The 22,663-nt window shown below is 48.3% G+C and overlaps 1 protein-coding gene across 1 annotated transcript; it reads right to left on the minus strand.

The window, feature by feature from the left end:
• Window positions 1-2,805: 2,805 nt before the first annotated feature.
• slc6a20 (solute carrier family 6 member 20) lies at window positions 2,806-21,971 on the minus strand. The gene is made up of 11 exons (XM_030103520.1): window positions 21,832-21,971; window positions 10,606-10,746; window positions 9,961-10,052; window positions 9,626-9,853; window positions 8,993-9,103; window positions 8,665-8,906; window positions 7,458-7,620; window positions 5,845-6,046; window positions 4,029-4,188; window positions 3,781-3,946; window positions 2,806-2,976 (listed from the first exon to the last, which is right to left on the minus strand). The coding sequence occupies exons 1-11, from the start codon at window positions 21,953-21,955 to the stop codon at window positions 2,806-2,808; spliced, it is 1,800 nt and encodes a 599-aa protein (XP_029959380.1). The 5' UTR covers window positions 21,956-21,971.
• Between the last annotated feature and the right edge of the window lie 692 nt (window positions 21,972-22,663).

Raw genomic sequence — 22,663 nt, forward strand, 5'->3', positions numbered from 1 at the left:
CGATGTGGATTAAGCATCCCAGACTGCGTATTAGTTGTAAAAGTAGATTTTTCTAGCATCTTCCTCCATTTCCTTGTGTGCTGGCTGCAGGGAGCAGAGAAAATAGACTGGCTGTGGATCTTTTGCACTGTGCTGCTCCTGCGGTGCAAAAAAAGAATGCAACTATAACACAACCAGTTATAACAGCCATTGACTAGAATGGGGCTTTTTGTTGCACTTCCCACAACACAATGTAATATGTAATGGAATATGTGCGATGGTATTAACATTGATCAGTTATCAGTTTTCCCCCACAGCCTTGTACTGTCTGATCACGTCCTGATATCATGTGAGTTTATGTTAACTGGCTTTAAAGCACCTGGAAAAAAGTTAAATACAGGAGACGTCTGTCAGAGGAAAGTGAGACCAAATTCAAGGAAATGATCCATCAATATTAACTTCATTCCATCTGTGAACCCAATGGACAGCATTAGCAGTAGCAGTAGCCCCACTCAGGCTGATTTAGTTGTATGTGGGGCAGGAGCCTCTCTCTGCTCCACTCTTGATTTATTTGATCCTCTGAACATAAAAGTAAAAACCCAAAGGAGGATAGCTCCATGGTAGAACCACCAGCTGATCCACCACTCAGACCAACAGCCATGAAGGTTCAGAGTGACTGAAATCAGCTGTCTCCATCATCCTTACGCTTCAGTTTGGCCTTCATCACGTCTACATACAGAACCAGTGCAAAGCCTGGGAGGAGTATTTCCAGTGCAGCAGTGCGATTCTGGAAAACGTGACAGTCAGGTTTTGTTTGGTTGGAATTGAAATCACATTTTGTTTGTTCTGCTGCTCGTGATCTAAAATGTTTCAGGACCGCTGTGTATACCAATGAGTGTAGGTGTCAATGGGATGGTGATGTCTTCAGGCTTTATCATGCAGCCCCCATTTCTAGTGTCTTTATGGATTTGGTGCAAGAAAGATCACGACTGAAAGTGGTGAGCAGTGACTGAAAAACAACACCAAATTACTGTTTGTTTGGAAGGCAGTTCATTATTCACAGAGAAAACTAACTCCGGGTTCACCACATCTCAGGAAGAAGACATTTCTGTTTTCAATCAGACAATGGGTGGTCACGTTCTAAAAACATAAAAAACTTGTTATCAAAAATACATATCATGTAGGAAAAACACAGAATTTGTACACCTTCTTACAAAGATCACATATAGAAATCTGTTTGGCGATAAAAGCTAGGATTAAATGTGTAGACGACAATGATCAACATGTTAACCACAGTCCAACACGTTCTACTGAAACAAGGCCGGAGCAGCGTGGCCTCGGCTGCCTCCTCATTTTTGGCACCAGTGATGTAAAAATCCCCTTTGTTCACATCATAATCTTCAACAGAAAATTCCTGCAGTCGCACAAAGTGTTAAAAAGAAATGTGTGGGGGAACCAAGTCTGCTGTAATCCTATTGCTGGACTATAACCCCTCAACAGGCCTTGTTTTTCTACACAAGAGAAGGAAAGGTTTGTGTCAGACTGACAGCAGGACTCAAACATGTCTGACATTCATAACAACAAGTAAACCGAAAGAAACATCAGCGACTAAGATACATATCTACAGATATCGATCACATCATCAAGCTACCATTTAACAGACTAAAGACGCAAAAGCTGAATTTCAGGACACAGTACTTTCAGGGATTGATAGAGTTGTGATCTGGAGTGGGTCTGGAGTACTGAGACAAGTTTCTGTACATCAAAGAGTCTTCTGACCTCCTCACTGAAGTCTGAACTACCCACGGTATAAATCTACTGATTTCTACCAAAACTGTAAAACTGGTTGTTCTATCTTTTGGACAAATGGATGGAACAAAGTCAGTTTTCTTCCACTCTTTGAGCAGACAGGTTGGGATTCCCTGCATGGAGCGTGGAGGACAGGAAGTGAGTTTAGCAGGTGGTGGAAGTGAGAGCGTGACTCCATGGACGGCAACAGAGTGAAGAACTCAAACACACTGGAACACAGTCTTTGAGGGTGAAACACAGAAAATGTGCTGCAATAAAAGTCTGCAGGTGAACGCTGAGGAAATGTGTCTAAAGTAAAGGCTGAGTCCAGACCGACTGTCCTCAAACATTCCAAAAACATACGCAGTCTTCGGATTTGGTGACTCACGATGCACACTGAACATTAATCTATCAGCATGAATGTGAAAAACACGTCTGACGGTGACGCTGGCGCCTCACCATCAGTCCTGAATACATCCTGCCATCAGCTTCTGCCACTTCGGCATGTGCCATAAACACGTTTATCCCCTTTTTCATTCTGAGATTCTTAATAAATCAATATTGAGTCTGAAAAAATGTCCATGTTGGTCTTAAACTGATCTGATCTGTGAATTTAACGGATTTTAACCAATAAAATACTTTAACTTTTGGTTCATAACAACATGATTAAATTCCAGAAGGAGAAGAAGGAGGAGGATGAAGGAGAAAATCCTGACGGGGTTTTCAGGAAAGGCTGCAACACAAGTGAATTCCCCAAAGAGAGCAGTCCTGATCACACACAGCACTGGAAAACCATGCCTCAGCCTGTCTCCATCAGGCCGTCTTCACTGAGGTGGGACACCGGGACACCGGGACACTCCTGCACTGTCCACCGTGATGAAGCACGCCGTCTCTCACAAAGCAGCCCTTCATGTGGAAGTGGACGGCGATCGGTGCAGTGAAGCGAGGCTGTGACGGGGAGGATGGCTGTGGTCCTACTGTGGGTGGAGGCGGTGAGCGGAGGCCGGCGGACAGTCTGGAGCCTGGACAGTCTGCTCCCTACGCAGACACGGTGCTCACGGTGCGCCGCCGCTCCACGCCGCTTCCCTGCCTCGTCTTCTTGCAGTAGACGTAGAGAGCGGCGAGGGGAACGCAGCACACCGACGACACCAGCAGCAGAATGATGAAGACTTGACCGAAGAGGGGGTACTGGGTCACCTCGGCCTTCCCCTGAGGAAACAACAGGAACGCTCAAACCGCCATACTGCTGCTTTCAGGCTCCGCCCACCCTGCTGCAGCTCAAACCGAGGCGAGAACCCAAAAACCACGCAACCCGAACAAACACGAGTACTGATGTCAAACACCTCCCACAGAAGTCTGTAGAGCCCCAGAGCCTCACACTGCTGAGTGCTGAAACAATGGCTGAGCTGACCTGAAGACCTGAAGACCCCTGAAGACCTGAAGACCCAAAGACCTAAAGACCTAAAGACCTAAAGGCCTGAAAACCTGAAGTCCTGAAGACCTGAAGTCCTGAAGTCCTGACTGAAACCTCCTTTTCACCCAGTCAGCGGTGGGGGGGGTCTCCTGGTCCTGCAGGGATTCAGTCCTGCACAGGTTCAGCGCGTCCCTGTTCTTGCTCCACAGTGACTCCAGTCTGTTAACCTGTGGAGGACCGGGGCCCTCCAGGACTGTGGAGGACCGGGGCCCTCCAGGACTGTGGAGGACCGGGGCCCTCCAGGACTGTGACTGGCCCCTCTGGGGCTTTAATGGACGTCCAGTGGACTGATGAGCAGGGTTCGGCCTGCCGGTCAGTCAGAGGTCTGCTGTGTTTGAGGTGGGGTCTGTCTCAGTTTGAATGACAGGATGTCTCGGCGCCGGGGATCACCGGCTGTTCTGAATGCGTGGCAGAAGACACTTCGTGATGTTTGATTAGAGCTGCAGGTAGACATCTTTTCTTAGGGACACGTGGGGGGGGGGGTCCAGGAGGAAGGGTGGGAAACAGTAGCTGGGATTGACAAGAAAAGGAAGACTCACCACCTCCTTGTTCCAGGCCTGGTAGGTGGGCACCCCGCCCAAAATGTAGTTGATGATGTAGAAGATGAAGAGGCCGATCAGTAGAGCAGGACTGACGAAAACCCACATGATCTTCCAGTACCAGTTGGGACGATGGCCGATCATATCTTCTATGTCTTTTTCAAACCTGGCAGGGTGAGAGATGTGGTCCTTTCACCGGTGAGTCCGGTCAGTTAGCTGATGATAAGAAGTCGACCCACGGCACAAACCTTTTGATTCCATAGATGTAGCTGACAGTTACGACTTCAATCAGGACGATGAACAGCAGGGAGAAGGTCGCTCCATAGTCGTTGAATATGGTGACCCAGTAGTTTCCAGGGGGGGTTGTGAAGCCCAGACCCAGCAGTACACAGAACAAACACACCAACCCTGCAGGGAGAGGCAGACCTTGAGGACCCGATGTGCCGTGCTTCCCGCTTCGCTCACATCGCTCCTCAGTGTGACCTGGTCCAATGGCGCCAGGCCATACTGTCCACAACATCAGTCCTGTGGTCCAGGACTCCTGCTCATCATCCACAGTCACTCACAAGGACTCGCTGACCACTGAAGACATGGAAGACATCCAAACATTTCAGTGCCTCAGAGCCTCACTCAGCTCTGCTTCAACTGTGGCAGGATGCCATAAAAATCCCCCGTAGCCTGAACCCTAAACCCCAACCAGTTAGCTCAGAGCAGAACCACGAGATCCACCAGAAACGAGCACAACCGCGTCACACACTGTCTGCACAGCCGGCTCACAGAGCTGACACACACACCTTCCAACTCCTCTCGACACCAGAACAGCCATTTTGGCGCTGTGCTGCCGTCACATCATTTTCTGCATCGCTGCTCATGTTCCTGCCTGCTAGATGGAGGACTCTCTGCGGCCGTCTGACAGCAGCCTCTCGCTGGAGGACATAAGACCATCCATTTTAACTCCTGGTCAAACATATTAACATATTATGGGCCACTTTTTCATCCGAGCTGTCCAAAGCCAGTCAGACCACAGGAGCACCGAGCTGTCAGCGCATTCACACATCACCTCTACAACTTATTTTCAGATTCTTTAACATATAACCGTATCAGTTACATTTCATGAATAAATGATCAAATTCATTTCATAACTAGCTCTCACTGAACATGAGCAGGCAGCAACACCTGAGTTCCACTTCTCTGTCACACCCCCACCCCCACCCCCCTCCACCATGCCCACCCCCCACCCCCCACCCCCACCCCCACGGTGTCATGTGGTTTTTACTGTTCTTCACTTTCTACTTAAAATATTATATTCACATGGTTTTCTTTTGTTTTTTCCCAGAATGAGCATAATACTAAGTAGGGGCTGTCAGTGGCTCTTTCTCTGAGCTCTAATGGACGAAGCGGTGGAAAGTCACCTCCATGATTTATTTGCTGTCCCCAGTACTCAGCGTGAAACCCAGGCTCAGTCATGTTCCAGGACTCATTCCTTGGTGAAGTCAGTGTTCAGCTGGTGGGAATGATGCTGGGTTGATGGGAAACACCCGGAGGAGCTGGGCCACCGGGCGTCGGCCGCAGAGCGCCCCCTCCAGGCACTGCCAGGACCTGCTGCAGCCCGGTCTCTGGGTTTTTCTACCGGTCTCTTCTCTTTCAGTTTGAACGCTTCCTGTTTTATTTTGAATCTCACGTGTGTGTTCTGGGTTTCTGGTCACTTGTCTTCCTGCCTCAGTGTGTGATTATCTGAGTCCTGCCCAGTGTTCTTCACCTGTCGCTCCTCCTCCACAGAGTATTGAAACTCACTTCCCTCACTGTCCAAATCCTCTTTGTACCTTAGAGTCAGTTCATCCAGCAGTTCTTCCAATGTTTCTGACTGATTGCTGGGCTGAAGGTCTATCATGTCAACGTCACATTCATCTTCCTCATGCTCAGTTTGACCCTCATCAGCTCATCTTCATCACGTCTGGATTCAGAAACACACTGAGCTGCAGACTGGAGCTTCGAACAGGTGTCCCTGATGACGTGGCTGAGTGAACCCTTCCACTGCCCCACCCCCACGACGCAGGAGCTTACCGTTCAGCAGCTCTGTGCTCATGCAGGAGAAGACTTTGAAGTCTCGCAGCGGGGTGACGATGGCCATGATGTTTCCCAACATGCTGCCCATTCCCAGCAGCAGGAGCATGATGAAGTACAGCACGGACCACAGCTGAGACAGCGGCATGTTCTTAATGGCCTCGCTGTACACAATGAAGGCCAGACCTGTCCCCTCCACAGCCTGAAGAGAGCAAAGACAGAACAGACGCCTCATTGTCCCTGGGTGCTCAGGAAACTGTCCGCTCTGCACAGGAATCCAACACTCCGTCCCTCACTCAGTCCTGCACTGTGTCTCTGCTCTGCCGCCTTCAGCAGCCTCCCACTGGACCTTCTTTCAGCTGATGTTTCACTCAAGAGTTTCCGTCAGCCTACAGCCGTCACTGCCAGGCCCGAGGACAAACTGCATTCAGGCGAAGACACGAAGAGCAACACGACGCAGGTGACAGATGTGGACAAAACGAAGCATACGGGGGCGGGGGGGGTTCCTTTCATTCAGACAGCTACTGTCTTCATAACTATCAACATTCAACATTAAGACAATGCAGCTTCAAGGTATAAGTAAGAAATTTACTCTTACATTAAGAAAAATCGTTGCTGTGTGTCACCTGTGATTGAAGAAACCGCCCCTTCAAACTATCTCCTCCATCAATGAAGGTCTCGGTGATGTTTTTTACTTCAAAATGGGAATTCTGGACAGAACACCTTCAGTGGGCGGGGCTAGACCATCACCCTTTTGGGTTCCAGGGCCAATCATATGTGAGTTCCTAGTTTGCCAAACAAGCAGCACGGCAATCCGTATGTAATGAGCAGGCCATCACCGATCGGCCGTGCACATGCATGACCCTGAACTGTCTGAACTCACTGAAAGTCTCCCAGACTGGCCACCTGCAGCACGCTCTCCGCAGAGGAGACGTTAAGTGACGTAATAGTACTTGTTCCACCTTTAAAACTTGTGAAAAATAAAGTTTTGGTGTCATTAAGAAAACTGTAAGTTATGTTTCATTTCAATGAACAACAATGAACTCCTAAAGGAACTGAAAACATTTTAAAACATACCGTTTGCTCTCAGGCACAAACTCATTTTCTGGATTTTCTGGAACACTGTGGAAAACACTTCTTTCAAGCAGAAAACAGCTAAACTTGACTCTACCTCACTGTCAAGGTGTGTTTTCTGTATGATGGCTTTCTATAACTGGTTTTATTCACTTGTTCATTGGCTGATCTGCTCTGACCTCAGTTCTGGCTCCCCTGAGGACGTCTTCTGGACGTCAAATAACTGCGTCAATGAAACGTCTTTTCTTTGACATCAATACATGTCCCGATAAGACATTGAACAGAAAACTTTCATTCCAGCTGCTCTGAGGACGTCTTCTGGACGTGCAGACAGAAGACCTTACAGACCAGTGGTTTGGACCACTGTTTGCTCAGTGGGATGTTAGCTGTCTTACTGATTATGCTTTTTCTAATTATCAGGGTTCGTCTTGCAGTTTTCATTGAAATCACGAAGACCTCTCGTGGGCTGCATCTGGATCCCTGCATGCCGACCTGGTCCACACAGCTTCGTCATCAGAGTCCTGAGTGGCGGTACGTACGGTGTCCAGTTCTCTCTCCAGGCTGCAGTTGTCCAGTCTTCCATCGATGTCGGCAAACTCCAGGGGGTACGTGGCGTTCAGCTTCTCGATCCAGTCCGACACGTTGCTGATGGAGATGCTGTCCTCTGCCAGATTAAACGTGTTCATCAGCAAGATGCGAGACCTGGAAGAGCAACAGGAGGCATTACCGGAGAGCTGTGGTTCTCATCCACACACTTTTGGACGTTCAGCCGCTCCTTCCTGGGAACAACGTGGCCGCTCCACAAGTTCATGGGATTGATTTTAAAAATGTAACTCAACATTTCAAAAAAATTGATAATAAAAATGAATAAGTTTTACTCTTCAGGTTTTAATGGCTAATGAGTGATTTCAAGTAAAAATATAAAAACATAAAATTCTGTTGCAGATGTCTTTAAAGGGGCTGTATCATGCAAAATTCACTTTTTGTATGTTTTAACCTTGTTATATAGTTATGTACTCACCAAAAACACCCCCAAAGCGTTTTTTTTTTCCTTTGTGCCCGTGTTTTTAAGCTTTCCTAGTGTTTGTGCTGCTCAGAGAGGCAGCCCCTCCTGCACCGTGAAAACGCTCTGTTTTCCCACGTTCACGTCACACTGTGAAGATGGCTCCCCTGAGCCCCCCCCCCCTCCCGCAGGCCCACGGCAGTCAGCGTTGCTGCTTTTTGTAACTTCGATTTCGAGGATAAACTTTAACCATCGTCTGAAAGCAACAGTCAAGCAAGAGCAAGAGTCTGAAGGGTCTGAAGGGTCTGAAGGGTCTGAAGGGTCTGGAGGGTCTGGAGGGTCTGCGCTTGGTGAGTTTCTCACAGGAAAAGACGTTTTTGCGTGTGGAGAAGCTAGAGCTAAAGAGCTAAAGCTAACCAGCATATTTGTTTTGAAGCGCTGATTGGTTGAAGGACGCTGTCAGTCAAAGTCCACAGGGGGAGAGGCGGGATTTCAGTGAAACGGAGCGTTTTCTCTTCCGGGTTTCAGAATTAGCCCCAGAAAATCTTTTATTTCACACAAAATTACTTTTCCTTTGCGCCAAAAATAAACTATTACCATGTTAATGCCATTTCTAGGGTTTGGACGAGCTAAAAAAGCAGGATACAGCCCCTTTAAATTAGTTAGAAAACAATACATTAAAAGACCACTACAGTCATGTCTCACACACACACACACACACACACACACACACACACACACACCTCTCCAGGCAGTTCTCAAAGTTGATTGTTGCCTTGAAGCCGTAAATGGAAAAAGTCACCAGGCTGGCGAAGACCGAGGTTCCACTGTTGACGACGGACACGATGATGGCCTGTCTCTCAAAGTTGTTGTTGTACTGGTTGTAGCTGGCAAAGGCTATGAGCGAGCCGAAGCCCAGACCCAGGGAGAAGAAGATCTGCGTGGCCGCATTGATCCATGTCGTGGGGTTGGCAAGTTCCTCCATCTACACACACCAACAGTTGTTTGTGAAGAAAATCTCCTCACTCAAACGACCTGAGGCGTCTTCAGTCGGCACTCTGGGGACCTCACCTTGGGTGTGACCATGTATTTGACACCGTTGATGGCTCCATGAAGAGTGAAGCCGCGGATCAGGTAGATAAAGAGGACGACATACGGAAATATGGCTGTGAAATACACCACCTGCAGAGCAAGGAGAAAAACTGCAGTGTATATCAATCTGATGGAGCATGTCTCAATAACACCTGCAGAGTGAGCAGAATGCCACGCTCACACAAGTAGCCTGTTTCCAGTCTGAAACCCTGCTGCAGACCCGCCTAGAGTGCAGGCAGTGCTTTTGTTTCCATGCTGTCTATGCAGTGATGGGATGGAGCCGTGAACACCACCAGTTACTTCGGGCGGCGGAGGGTGGGCCAGGCCACGCAGTGCTCATTTCGACGGGCGCAGCACCGTTCAAAGCCAACACTGGCATTCTGGCTGACCAGCTGCTCTGCCTGTGCTGAGATGGGCGTGGCGGACAACGAGGGGGAGGCGTGGACAGATTCAGCTTGGCTTCAGAACCGCTGCTACAAATCTTGAAGCATGAAGGAGGCATCTGCTTTTTCATGAGTTTGTGATTGTGTCACTTTATTTTCCTGTGATTGACTGAAAGGCCGCCCGCCCTGACCCCGCCCTCCTGCAGCGGCAGGGACTTCCTCTCCGTACCTTTCCGGTGGACTTGACTCCTCGGACGATGAACAGGTAGGTCATGGCCCAGGCCAGCAGGAAGCACAGCAGCTGGCCCGTGTGGACGCCGCCGCTGGCCTCGATGGAAGGAGAGATGTTCAGGGTCTCCCGGTAGAAGAAGTACTGGGTGGAGGTGGCCGCCTCGCACTCCTCCACGTACCCCGTCCGGTTGGCGTTGGTGGGGCAGACGGCCCAGGGCAGCGTGGACTGTGGGGTCAGGCAGCACAGGTCAGTCTGCGGCCGGCCTCACATCAGCTCATGCAGGACGAGAATCTGCTCAGTAAATGACAGTAGCTTGTTAGTCAGGAGCTCACTTGAAATGAATTAAAGAGGTACCAGAAACTCCATGCATTGATGACGTTGTAATACAGACACAGATAGAGCGATGCCACCACACTGGCAAGACCTGAAATCAGAAAACCAAATGAGCGTCTTCCTCCTCAGCAGCTTCTTCGTTCATTAATCTGCATCCGTGCCTTTCTTTTGGTTTTCTGAAGAAAATGAAGTGTGACAAAACAAAAGTGGCTTAAATCTGAAGCTCAACCACATTACTAACAGCGATAAAGAGCTTTGGGGGATTATTGAAGCTTTTTTACAACCACCAGAAATGAAATCAACAATAACCACGACACAGCCTCAGTGTTCCCTCCAAAGCACCGCTGATCCTCCCCCCACTCCACAGAAAGCTCTCAGGAGCTTCAACCTGCTTCAAACCAAATGACATGTAAACCTTGAAGCTCATGAAGAGGATGAAATGAAAACATGAATGTGATAAAGCCAGCCAACAGCGGACACCGTCCAGATGATAATCGAGAAGTGTTGAGACTTCTCCGAATAAACAGCTTCACTCCCGCCTCAAACAGCTCCATCAGATGACGGCAGCAGGCAGGTCTCTCCCCGTCTTCTTTAACAGACCTGCACACTGATTTCTATATGCAGCCAGCGATGACAACACTTACCTAATCCGCCTAAATATGGGCTGATGGACGTCCAGGCACCGATGCTCCCTAAACGCATCTTCTGACCAATGGCCAGCTCCAGGTAAAACAAGGGCACGCCCTCCAGAATCAGCATGAGGAGGTAAGGAATCAGGAACCCCCCTGAAAAGACAGAGACAACGTATGAGCCAGCTCAGGAGAACCGTGGATCAGATGTTTCTAAAGCACCACTCATAACCACACAATGGAAAATGTGATAAAGTGGAACTTGCACTTTTTTTTCTCTGCTTTGTGGTGCTGAGAATATTGTTGTTTTTAGAAGAGTCGGTCCGTATGGCTCACTTCACCTCTTCTGAGGAGCTGATTCTACGGACTGTGGCTAGAGAGCCATGCTGGTAATGATCAGGGGCGTGAAGCTGAGGATCCAGGTGCCAAATTACAAAGCAGGCATCAGGCGAGATCTGAGCCGGATAGACATTAGTCTAACAGCCCACAGGACAACAAGGGGAGTCCACATGCAGAACATGAAGAAGAGTGATTAAAGATCAACCTGATCATGACCTCTGACCTCTGAGAAGGCCAGAAGCAGACCAGAGAGGCTTTCAGGGTCCCGACAATCAGCAGAAATCCCAGAGCTCAGATCCCAGCCACCCCCATCCCCCACTGGGCACCGGATGCCCGGGAGCAGAGCAGATCCTAACCCGAACCCCATCGGTAGAGGGCCAGGACCATCCCCGGGACCGTATTGGCCAGCTGCCTCATTAGTGATTAGAGCAATAATCATCCTTCCTTTGAGCCAGGTGCTCCTGTGATCTGTTCTGAGGCCATTGCTGCCTGGTCTCCAGCGTGCCTGGTCTCCAGCGTGCCTTGTGTGCCTGGTCTCCAGCGTGCCTGGTCTCCAGCGTGCCTGGTCTCCAGCGTGCCTTGTGTGCCTGGTCTCCAGCGTGCCTGGTCTCCAGCGTGCCTGGTCTCCAGCCTGCCAGTCTGGAGCCGCTCATCCCAGCTCCTCTGTATCACGGCAGCAGCCGTGAGGCTCCTGTGGCCAGCGGCTCCTCGATCTGCTGGTGGAAGGAACCTCCAGTGTGGAGCGTTTGGCTGGGACAGCTGGCCGGGCACGCTCTTCATTTGGGGGTTGTCTCCCCCCCCAGCATGAACGAATGAGTGAGTGTGTGGCGGCTGGAGGTCGGTGGTGGCTTGCTGTCGTCTGGAAGGTGGCATCCTTCCTTGTTTGCGTGTGCGGTGGTGGTTTGTTTCACTGGGTGTGGTTTGATTTGCTTTACTTTTGTTTAATGGATCGCTCCCCTCCGCATTAGCTCAAGCCCATCCACGAGGCCTTAGCCGAGAGTCAACCCCCCCTCCTCCCCTGGGTTCTGTGTGAGTTTTTAACGTATGTGTGACGTACTTTTAACATTCATTGTTTGAATAAAAATCGTATTTTTTTGAGTTGGAACCACGTCTCTGTCGTCAATGAGCAATGAGCCTGTGTGCCTTCAGCACGAATTCCTGGGTGAAAGTCCCAGGATGGCGTTGTCGGGTCTTAACAACAATTGATACCTCTCCTCCCACCCTAACTGAACTAGTACTATTCCTCCTCTCGCCACATTAGCATTATCGCGCATTAGCATCTTGAAGCTAACAGTGTGAGTGTGTATTGGCTGTTAGTGTCAGGTTCTATCTGCTTCGTATGTTCATGAGTTCAGGGTGAGTCCCGTTTGATTCCATTCCTTTCATTGTGCTTATTTACCCCAGTGGATGTACAGTCAGTAGTACACCATGTTAATCAGAAGGCTTTAGAAACTGGGGAGATTTGAGCTGAGAGTTTAGATCATGTTTAAAGTGTGACTGAAGCAGAGCAGCAGCCAGAGGAGATGAGGGACTGATCCTGTCAGGATGGAAGAACAGCTGAGCTGTCAGAGCAGTGTGTGAACAAGCAGCATTACCTCCAGTAATACCGCTCTCTGTACCTGAACCACAGGAGCGACCAGTGACATCTTCTTTAATCATTAGAAGTAAGACAGTAAACACACACAAAGCCCACTGTTGAAAAGCAAATAGGATGAAAGTCTCGTCATTGAGCTCACCTCATTCTCTCTGTTTCTGCTCACTGATGTCCACCATGTGACTGAACTGGCCTACAAGCTGCTGCTAACACTGTCCATCACTCAAGTATCCTGCGAGAGCAGTTCATCAGCAAAAATCATTAAAAGCAGTACAGGAGCCCTTTGACCCAGAAACAACGTGAGGCGTCTGCGTTGATGAGCAGTGAGAACGAGATCCTCTGTCTTTGGACGATGATCTTCTCATAAACAAAGAGGCCGAGGCCAGAGCTCCGCTCAGGAGCTTCTTCATATTGAAGGGTCGGCCATGTTTCTTTGAAAAACAGATGATAGTGCTATGAGAAAGAACATTCTCTTATTTTATTTTCTAAATCTAATATTTTCTGTTTTTATTTACATTTTTGGACATCTGTTAACATATATTTAAAATATAGATTGTGAAATGATTAAAAAAGATGTGTAGTCTAATATGTTGATGTGGTGTGTTGAAATAAATTTGCATTATAAAGCAACCCTTACTTGCAATGAATTTGAAATGTTTTCGAAAAGGCTTTACAGACGATTGGTATTTTCATATGTAAGATTGTAATTCATGATTTCAGTAGGTGGGGATCTAGAGTGGGCCGGTCTGAGGTCCCCCCGCCCGGGACAGAGTGCCCTTTGGGAGGCACTCCGACGGCAGAGCTCCCTTTGGGGAGGCTCGCCATTCCACACCTTGAAAACCCCTGGTCTAGCAGATCTAAAGCCGGTAAAATGCCAAGCCTGTGCAGTCGCTGTCAGCTGATGCCTCATCAGCATGCTAACTCAGGAGGCCCTGAAAGAACTGCGAGACGGCATGAATCTGCACTCTCCCATCCCATCCCTGCAAGCTACCGTTTCTGGGCACAGCGTTATTGAACCCTCCCTGACAGACCTGGATGTGAATCTAATGAAAGAATGGCAGAGCCGATCTTTTTTGCTAGCATCCCTGAGGTTGATAGTCATCAGTTGATTATTGGCGGGGACATTTTCTATGCTCTGCCCCAGGCTGGATCAATCTTCACCCAATCCCAGTCCTCTTTCCAAAATGGCGGCAGCTTTCATCCCTTTATAGAGCAGTCTGGAATGGTTGATCCATTTTTATTTCCCTACAGGGAGAGCTGTTTCTTTCTTTTCGCCATTTTCTAGAATTGATTGCTAGCTTTATACTCCTTTCTACCCCGCCTATTTCTTACAGTACAGTTATATCTGATCATGCCCCCATTATTGAGTTCAATGCGTCTTCACACATGGGAATGTGTATGGGAAATGCTGGAAGCTAATCTACGTGGCCAAATTACTGGATAATCCTCATACATTAAAAACTGACTGACGAAATTGGAAGATCTCGCAGCTCAGATTTAACAGATGGCCAATCATTATGCCTCTGCACCATCTCCTGGACTTTGTCAACAACGGCTTGGCCTGCAGACTGAGTAAGATTTAACCTCCACCTCCAAAGCTGAACAGTTCTTCATAAAATGTGGGCATAAATTTTATGACGTTGGGTGACAAGGCAGGCAAGCTGCAACGTCACGTGAAATAATCCAAGTTCAGTCCACCTCAGGCTTGGTGACAACAGCCCACGAAGAGAGCAATGAGGCTTTTGTATGATTTTATGCTAGTCTATATTTCTTGGATTATGATGATGGGACTTCTGAATCTCTGAAACGGCCAACTCCGGTAACTCTCTGGTGACTGACCTTGATTCTCCTTTGACACTGGAGAAAATTTCTGAATCCATCATATAGAAATGCAATCTGGAAAATCCCCCGCATCTCATGGGTTCCTGGTTGAGTTTTTTTTTTTTTTTAATTTACAGAGGATTTGTCTCCATTGCTACTTTCTATGTTTAGTGAATCCTGCTCAGCTGAAAGTCTGACTCAGGCCTGAATTTGTCTCTAACATAATAAAGAAAGGAACCTTTGTGTTGTCAGTCTTACAGAGCAGTTTTCCTATTAAATGTAGACTATACAATTCTGACTGAGACTCTTGGCAGGTGCCTTGAAAAGATTCTCCCAGACTTGGTACTATCTGACCAACCCGGATTTGTAATTTGTACAAGGAAGACATCCTTTTTCTAGCATCCAAAGGCTTTTTAAAAATTTTTACACTCATACCTGATCTGCAGATCCTGAATGCCTCATTACCTGAGATGCAGAGAAAGCTTTCGACCAGGTGGAGTGGGAAAATTCATTAATGTCCCTTGATAAGTTTGGTTTTGGAAAAAGCTTCATTTCTTGGGTTAAATTAGTATATACCTCCCCTTTGGTGTCGGTCAAATTAACAATTCATCCATCCATTGTCTAACCTTCACTGCATTGCAGGGGGCTGGAGCCAACCCCAGCTGCTGTGCTCAAGGGCAGGGTCACCCTGGACAGGTCACCTGTCTGTCGCAGGGCCAACGCATATAGACAGACACCCATTCACTCTCACACCTAGGGGCAGTTTAGGGTCACCAATTAACCTCACATGCATGTTTTTGGACCGTGTGAGGAAGCTGGAGTGCACACAAACATGGAGAGAACATGCAAACTCCACACAGAAAGGCCCCGGCCGGTATTTGAACCCAGGATCTTCTTGCTATGAGGCAAAAGCTCTAATCATTGCACGGCTCACTCACACTTCACACTGCATAGAGGCACCAGACATCAGTGCCAGGCAACTGAGAGGAGAACCCCGGGGGAGTCTCTCTCTTTGCCGATGATCTTCTCCTCTCTATTGCCAACCCAGTTTCATCACTGCCACGTGTTCTGTCTACATTTTAACAATGTGGAAGGCTTTCAGGTTAGAAATTACATTTAGATAAAGGTGAATTCTACCTTGTAAATCAGCAGCTGATATTCCAAGGACCGTCTTTCCATTCAGAAGAGTGTCCTCGCACTTTACATACCTTGGAGTGGCGGTACCACACTCCTTTCACACACTACAGAAACTACATTTCACAGCTTTACTTGGTAGATGTAAGCAGGACATGAGTGGACGGTGCTCATTACCTCTCATTAGCAGGTCGGATTAACCTTGTCGAGATGAATATCCTCCCCAGGTCTCTTTAGCTATTTCAGTTTATTCTGATTTACATTCCCAAAATATATTTTTTGACACTGGATCAAGTCTGAACAGCTTTCATATGATGGCAAGATTTCTCGTATTCTTAAATCATTTTTACAAAGACCGAACATATCAGAAGGGATGGCAATGCCTCACTGTCTTTATGACTACTGGGCCTGGTTACAGTGTGGACTAAGTGGCGAAGCTCCAGCCTGGGTTGAATCTGAATCCTCTAAATTGTTTCTCCATTCACCGATCACTGCCCTTCCTTGTGCGATCCAGGTCTTGTCGAACCGCCTTTACATATTTGGTCCTCCTTTACTCCAGTATGCCTTTAAGACGTCTCAGCACTGATGGCGAAAACAAAACCCTCCTCCAGTTCTGTAGATGTGTTTCCATCTAAGCTCTTTGTGAGTGTTTTTGACAATACTGGACCATGGGTGACCAAAATGTTCAACCTGTCCCTCTCTTCTGGCATGCTTCTTTCCACCTTCAAGCCTACAGCTGTAGAATCTAAACTTAAGAAATCTAATCTGAATTAACGTGAACTTAAGAACTACATGCTGATGTCTAAACTCCCCTTTTTATTGAAAATGTTTGAAAATGTGTTTGAGACACAACTTACATCTTTGCTCCAGTCACGTAACGTATACGACGCGTTTCAGTCAGGCTTTGAAAACACCACTGCAGAGACAGCTCTGCTGAAAGAGTCCAGACGTCCTGATGTCTGCCGACTCAGGGAGACGCACAGTGCTGGACCTGGAGGACCTGTCCTCAACGTTTGACCCAGTTGGCCACCAGATCCTGATAAACAGGCTGCAGGACCTGATTGGTCTGTCAGGTCCAATGCTACAGTGGTTCTCCTCATATCTGACTGTAGGAGCTGCAGTGCGTCGGCCAGCCTACAGTGTGGCGTGCCTCAGGGCTCAGTCCTGGGTCCCCTCCTGTTCCTGCTGTATGTCCTTCCTCTGGCTCAGATAATCCAGCAGTTTAGTGTCTCCTACCTCCTATATGCTGATGACCTGCAGCTGTTCTGCTCCTTCAAGTCCTCTGAAACCCACAACCTGAGCTCCTTAATGACCTGCTGGTCCCAAACCAGCAGTGGTTCCGAGACAACAGCCTCCAACTAATCTCAGGAAAAACAGAGACCCTCACCATCGCCCCGCACAGAACCATCCACACTATCAGCAGCACCTCGGTGACCTGAGCCCCTCAAACAAGACCGAACTGAGGAACCTTGGGGTGGTCTTTGATGAAGCCGTGTCTCTAGACCACCACTCAAGGCAGCTGGTTAGAACCTGTTCCTTCCAGCAACATCGCTAAGCTCAGACCCATTCATCTCCTCACAGCCAGACTACTGCAGCAGCCTGTTCACTGCCTCAACCAGAAGGAGCTCATCATCTCCAGTCTGTCCAAAACCCAGCTGCCAGGCTGCTGACCAGCTCCACCTGGAGGTGGAGGCTCCTTGCTCCAGCTGGCTCCCTGCTGTGAGTCCAGTTCAAAATCTCTCTTCAGGTTCCCTGCTGTGAGTCCAGTTTAAAATCCTACTGCTGACCTTTTGACCCCTCCACGATCAGGCTCCCATGTATATCAGAGACTTAATCAAGCCCCACAGCTCGGCCCGAAGCCTGAGGTCCTCTGAGCAGAACCTGCTGAGAGTCCTTCAGACTCGCTTTAAAACTAGGGGTGACTTCTGGTTCAAATCCACCGCGCCCTGCCTCTGGACCCAACTTCCTCTAGACCTGCTCTCCCTGGACTCAGAGGATGCTTTCAAAAAACATTTAAAAAGATATGTTCCAAAAAACATGCTAGACCAAACTGACAGAGCGTTGTCTTGGCCGTACTGTGTTCTGTGTACTGTCAATATGATTTCTTTTCTCTCTGATTTTATGTTCTGTGCAATGTTTACGTGATCTCTTATCTTATGCATTATGTATCAAACTGTTTATATGATCTTTTATCTTTATATCTCTGGTCTTTATATGATTCTCTGCCACTGTAAAGCAGTTTGTGACAACGGATCTGTGAACAATGCTATGTAAATGAATTTTACTTACGTAGTTAAAACTTCAGCCGAACATCCGTCAAACTTCAATCAAACTTCAGTGAAATGTCAGACAGACTTCAGCCTAACTTCAAAATTCAGCCAAACCTCAAAACTTCAAACTTCAGTCAAACTTCAGAGAGACTTCTGGAAAACTTAATTCAAGCTTCAGCCAAGATCCAGCAAAACCTTAGCTCTACTTCAGCCAAAGTAATACTCAAACCTCAGCCAAACTTCAGTCAAACTTCACTGAAGCTCCACTCAAACTTCAATAGTCAGACTTCAGCCAGACTTCAGCTAATGGTCACTCAAACTTCAGCCAAACTTCAGTCAAACTTAAGGCAAATTAATGCCGAAGCTTCACTCAAAAGAGAGTCAACCAACATCCTGTCTACAAAACTTCAGACAAACCTCAAACGTCAGACAGACTTCCAAAAAAACCTCAGACAGACTTCAGCCAGACTTCGGTCAAACTACATTCAATAGCAAGACAAACTGTAGCCAAACTTCAGTCAAACTTAAAACAACCATCAGACAATTTTTATTCAAGAGTGATCAAACTTCAGTTGTGATCGTAAAATAAACATTAGTCAAATTGACTATGTCTCTCCACTTGCCTGGGAACGCCTTGGGATCCTCTATGAAGAGCTGGAGGAAGTCTGGGGACAGGAAGTCTGGTAAGACTGCTGCCGCCGCGACCCGGTCCCAGATAGATGGATGTTTTTCCATTGGGCATCATAAGATGGGTTGCACCAGCATGTGATTGGTCTCAATTGTGCTGCCCGACAATAGTCCTTAAGATGGGGTAAACCCCATCCCGTTTTATTTTACCAGCTGTAATGTCTGTAAGCGGATTCTAGGTCTTTCACCTTGCCATAAGTACCCTGATAACATTGTGTCCCTTTCATTGGACTGTTTCTGATCAATATACTAATATATCTACTGGTAGGGTCTGGAAAAGATACAGTAATCCTGGCAGTTTATTCACCTTAATAGATTCAATCCTTGAGCTAAAACTGAAGAAGGGAATTAAGTTCCATGTGGATATATCATCTTCAATTTTTGCGTTTACAGGTGAATAGTTACAATCTGATAGTCCTGCAAGATCTTTAGGTATTATGATACCCAAACATTTAAACTGCTTTTTTTGCCATGCCATAGAGTACTCAACTCAACTTTATTTATATAGCACTTTAAAAACAACGACAGCTGGCACAAAGTGCTGTACAAAGTCACAAAATATATATGTGCAAGTGCAAGAGTAAAATACAGTAAAAACAAAGAAAACAACAACAACAACAAAAAGAGACATTTAAATAAACATTAAAAACCAGGGGCAGAGTCTCAGGCTGAGTTAAAAGCCAGTTAATAAAAATGTGTTTTAAGATCTTTCTTAAAAATGGACAGTGAGTGGGGGGGGGGGGGGGGGGGGCTGTCTGATGGCAGTGGCAGCTCAGTCCACAGCTGGGGGAGCACAGCGGAAAAAGCTCTGTCCCCTCTGAGCTTACACTTGGACCTGGGCTCCTCCAGGAGCAGCTGATCAGCTGATCTGAGGCACCGGGCAGGAGTGCAGGGGCGAAGCAGCTCACAGAGGTGAGGGGGGGGGGGGGCGAGACCATTCAGGGATTTAAAAAAAAATAAAAGAACCTTAAAATGGACTCTGAAGTACACAGGGAGCCAGTGGAGGGAGGCCAGGATGGACTGATGTGTCCCTCTTACGTCCTCCAGTCAGCAGTCGCTGCAGCATTTTGGACCAACTGGAGACGAGCGAGGGACGACTGGCTGACTCCAACATGAAGTGCATTGCAGTTATCCAGCCGAGATGTAATGGAGTACTGGATTACTGTCTCAAAGTGCTCACATGCACGAATAGATTTCACTCTGGCCAACTTCCTGAGGTGGAAGAATCTGGACTGAACCACTGCGCTGATCTGTGAATCTAGTTTAAAACCACTGTCCATTTTAAAACCCAGATTTAAAAAAAAACAGTCTTCTTCACGTGTGGAGTCCAGGGGCCCAGGTCAGCAGGTGGAGGCTCACAGGAGTCACTGGGACCAAAGACAGAGGTTCTGCTGCGTCGCGGCCACTGCACCTCCGAGAGGCCCACAGTGGAACCCGTCAACCCCAGCCCACGTCTTCAGTCACAAGGCCTGCACTGCCCGTCTCCACTGCCTGTCCCCATGGCCCATTTCATCTCCACTGCCCGTCTCCACTGCCTGTCCCCATGGCCCATTTCATCTCCACTGCCTGTCTCCACTGCATGGACCCTCACCGCTTTGTTCAGGATGCTGTACTCTAAGTACTCGCGCTCACCCTGATTGATGTAAATGATCACAAACCATGAGCTCTGCGGTAGAAATGGCGGTCCAGCGTGAGGGCAGGGGTTCTCCTCTTATTGTCCGGAATCATTACAGACCAACGGTTTCTTCAAACAGAACTTCCACAGAAGTCAGAGCCACTTTCAACAACTGGAACAATTACAGCAATTAGAACTTCATCTGCAAACGTCTCCTGGGGGTTTCAAAGACAGCCCAAAACTCTGTCTGAAGAAATTCCTCTGTTAATTACACACACACACACACACACACACACACACACACACACACAGTAGACTCCTTCGTCTGCCACAAAGGATCAGCCTCAGCTGAAACTTCTCAGACTTCACGCTGGGTTTCCACAGTTATCTAACCGTTGTTGTTCGGTCTCACTTTGCCTCCTGCAGTCCTTCATTTCCTGCAGACGGGTGTTGATCAAACCCTCGAGCTTCCAGCCAGTTAGGGATTAACAACAGCGTTTAATGAGTGACAGCCTTCCAGAGTTTATCCAGTGTTTAATGGAAATGAGCAGGAAAGGTGACGCTGGGCGTGAAACCAGCGCCGAGTCTTCAGCTGGGATCCAGACAGGTGTGACACGCCTGGAAGTGTGTGTCTGCGTATGAATGAAACGCTGTGTATTCCTCCTCCAGGTTAATGATTTCCATCATTATTATTAGCATCCTGACACTGTGGGTAAAGGTCGGTGGATGCGTTCACACACACACACACACACACACACACACACACACACACACACACACACACACACACACACACACACACACAGGTAAAGAGCAGCCGAGCTGCTCAGATCTCAGTGAGCTCTGCTGATGTTGCTGCTCTTCCTCCCAATTTCCAAAACGAAGACATTCATCATCAAACATCTGCTTCTCCCCTGACGCCCCGCCGTCAGACAGGCGTTTTGCGGGATGTGATGTGAGTCCTGCTGGGTGCAGAAGGCTGCGGACCTTGCTGTGTGTCACATGCCCTGCTGTGATGCTACTACGAGAGAAAATGTGATGTAACGTGAGTTCTGGCAGCAGCTTTGGGTTGTCGCTGCTCTCAGACAGGAAGTGAAGAAACCCTGAACTCTTTAGGCTGGATATGTGATGTTTAACACAATGCTGTTAACGCTGGGCTTTTCCAAATGTAGGGGTTATTCGCTACATTTATTTATTAATCATTCGGTAGATTTTGCAATAAATCTGTTGTTTGTAATTTTATTTACATTTTCTGAACAAATCAGGCACTACGTCCGTGATTATCATTTCATGATGATTATTGTTCCTTTGCTTGTGGAGTTACTGGAGTGAGAAGTCTTGGTTAAGTGGTTTGAGAGTTTTTCTGGTGTCCTGAATGAGAAGTCCTGATGAACTGGGAAGAAGACCACTCCGCCTGATAGAGGCCTGATCCTGGACCTGTGGGGCAGAGCCTGGAGGGCGCCCTGAGGGACCAGGTGGTGGTCGGAGGGTCAGTGGAGCAGCTGTGCCTCATATAGAGCGACCCAACATCAAGTCCAGAGAGAAGGAATCATTTAACTGTAAGCGTGACTTTGAGCTCCCTGAGAAAAGCTTTTGATACCAAGGCTGTAAAGTCAACTAAAGTCTGGAGGCCAGCTGTGGACGCATGAAGCCATCCTTCACCTCTCTGAGCCGCTGACCGAAGGGTTCACTACACGCCAGCATGAATGAGTGGAGAAAAACAGTAGCAGCCTGTTATTCCTCTGGTCGAGGGAGCAGAAGAAGGAAGGGAAGCCTCTTACCTCCACCATGCTTCTGGCACAGGTAAGGGAAGCGCCACACGTTTCCCAGCCCCACCGCGTAGGACACGCACGCCAGGACGAACTGCAGAGGGCTCTCCCAGTTCGGACGCGCCTCCTTATCCATCCTGAGCCGGATCTGTGGGCTGCTGTGTGGATCTGAGGGTCTGAGAGTGTGTGTGAATCACTGTGCGGGGATCTGTGGATGTGTGTGTGTGGGTCTGTAGGTCTGAGTGTGTGTGGCGTCCTGAGCGGTGCTGTGTAAGCTCCTCTCAGTGCGCCGGGTGGTTTTAATCTCGGGAGGCGGGTCTTCTTACAGGAGGATGGGACTTCTGTTAATCAACGCCCACACACTCCAGGAGCCCTCACTCTGGCTCCGGCTCTCAGGGACTTCTGGGAAATGCAGTCACTGGTCAAGAGCAATGCCAGAGTACGGATACTGATTCCACTGGTGTCTGATGTTGAACTGATTTGATGACTCTTCATCCAAACTGTTGTGGACAGTTCCAGATGGTGTCCGGCTGTTACCAGGTCAGGCTGTCCTGCTGTGCTTTGGGAGAGGACGTCACACCAGAAGGTTTTCACTGCTGCTTCAGGGAGGAAGGCGGCTTAGTGCCCAAATCACCACCAGGAACCGTCCAACCCGGCTCGCGAGAGGATTCCAACACGCACGAACGCGCGCACACGTACGCACGCATTACCCCGGGCCCTAGAGCGGACGCACGCACCCCGAATTGACGGTTCTCCCCCATGGTCTTCGGGTCCCCCCCCGCGCAAATGCATGCGTCGGCCGCCACCGTTATCCCCGCACCCCCCGGTCTGCGGATGTATGCCG

The sequence above is a fragment of the Salarias fasciatus genome, chromosome 11 (assembly GCF_902148845.1).
Source record: "Salarias fasciatus chromosome 11, fSalaFa1.1, whole genome shotgun sequence".
Lineage (NCBI taxonomy): Eukaryota > Metazoa > Chordata > Actinopteri > Blenniiformes > Blenniidae > Salarias > Salarias fasciatus.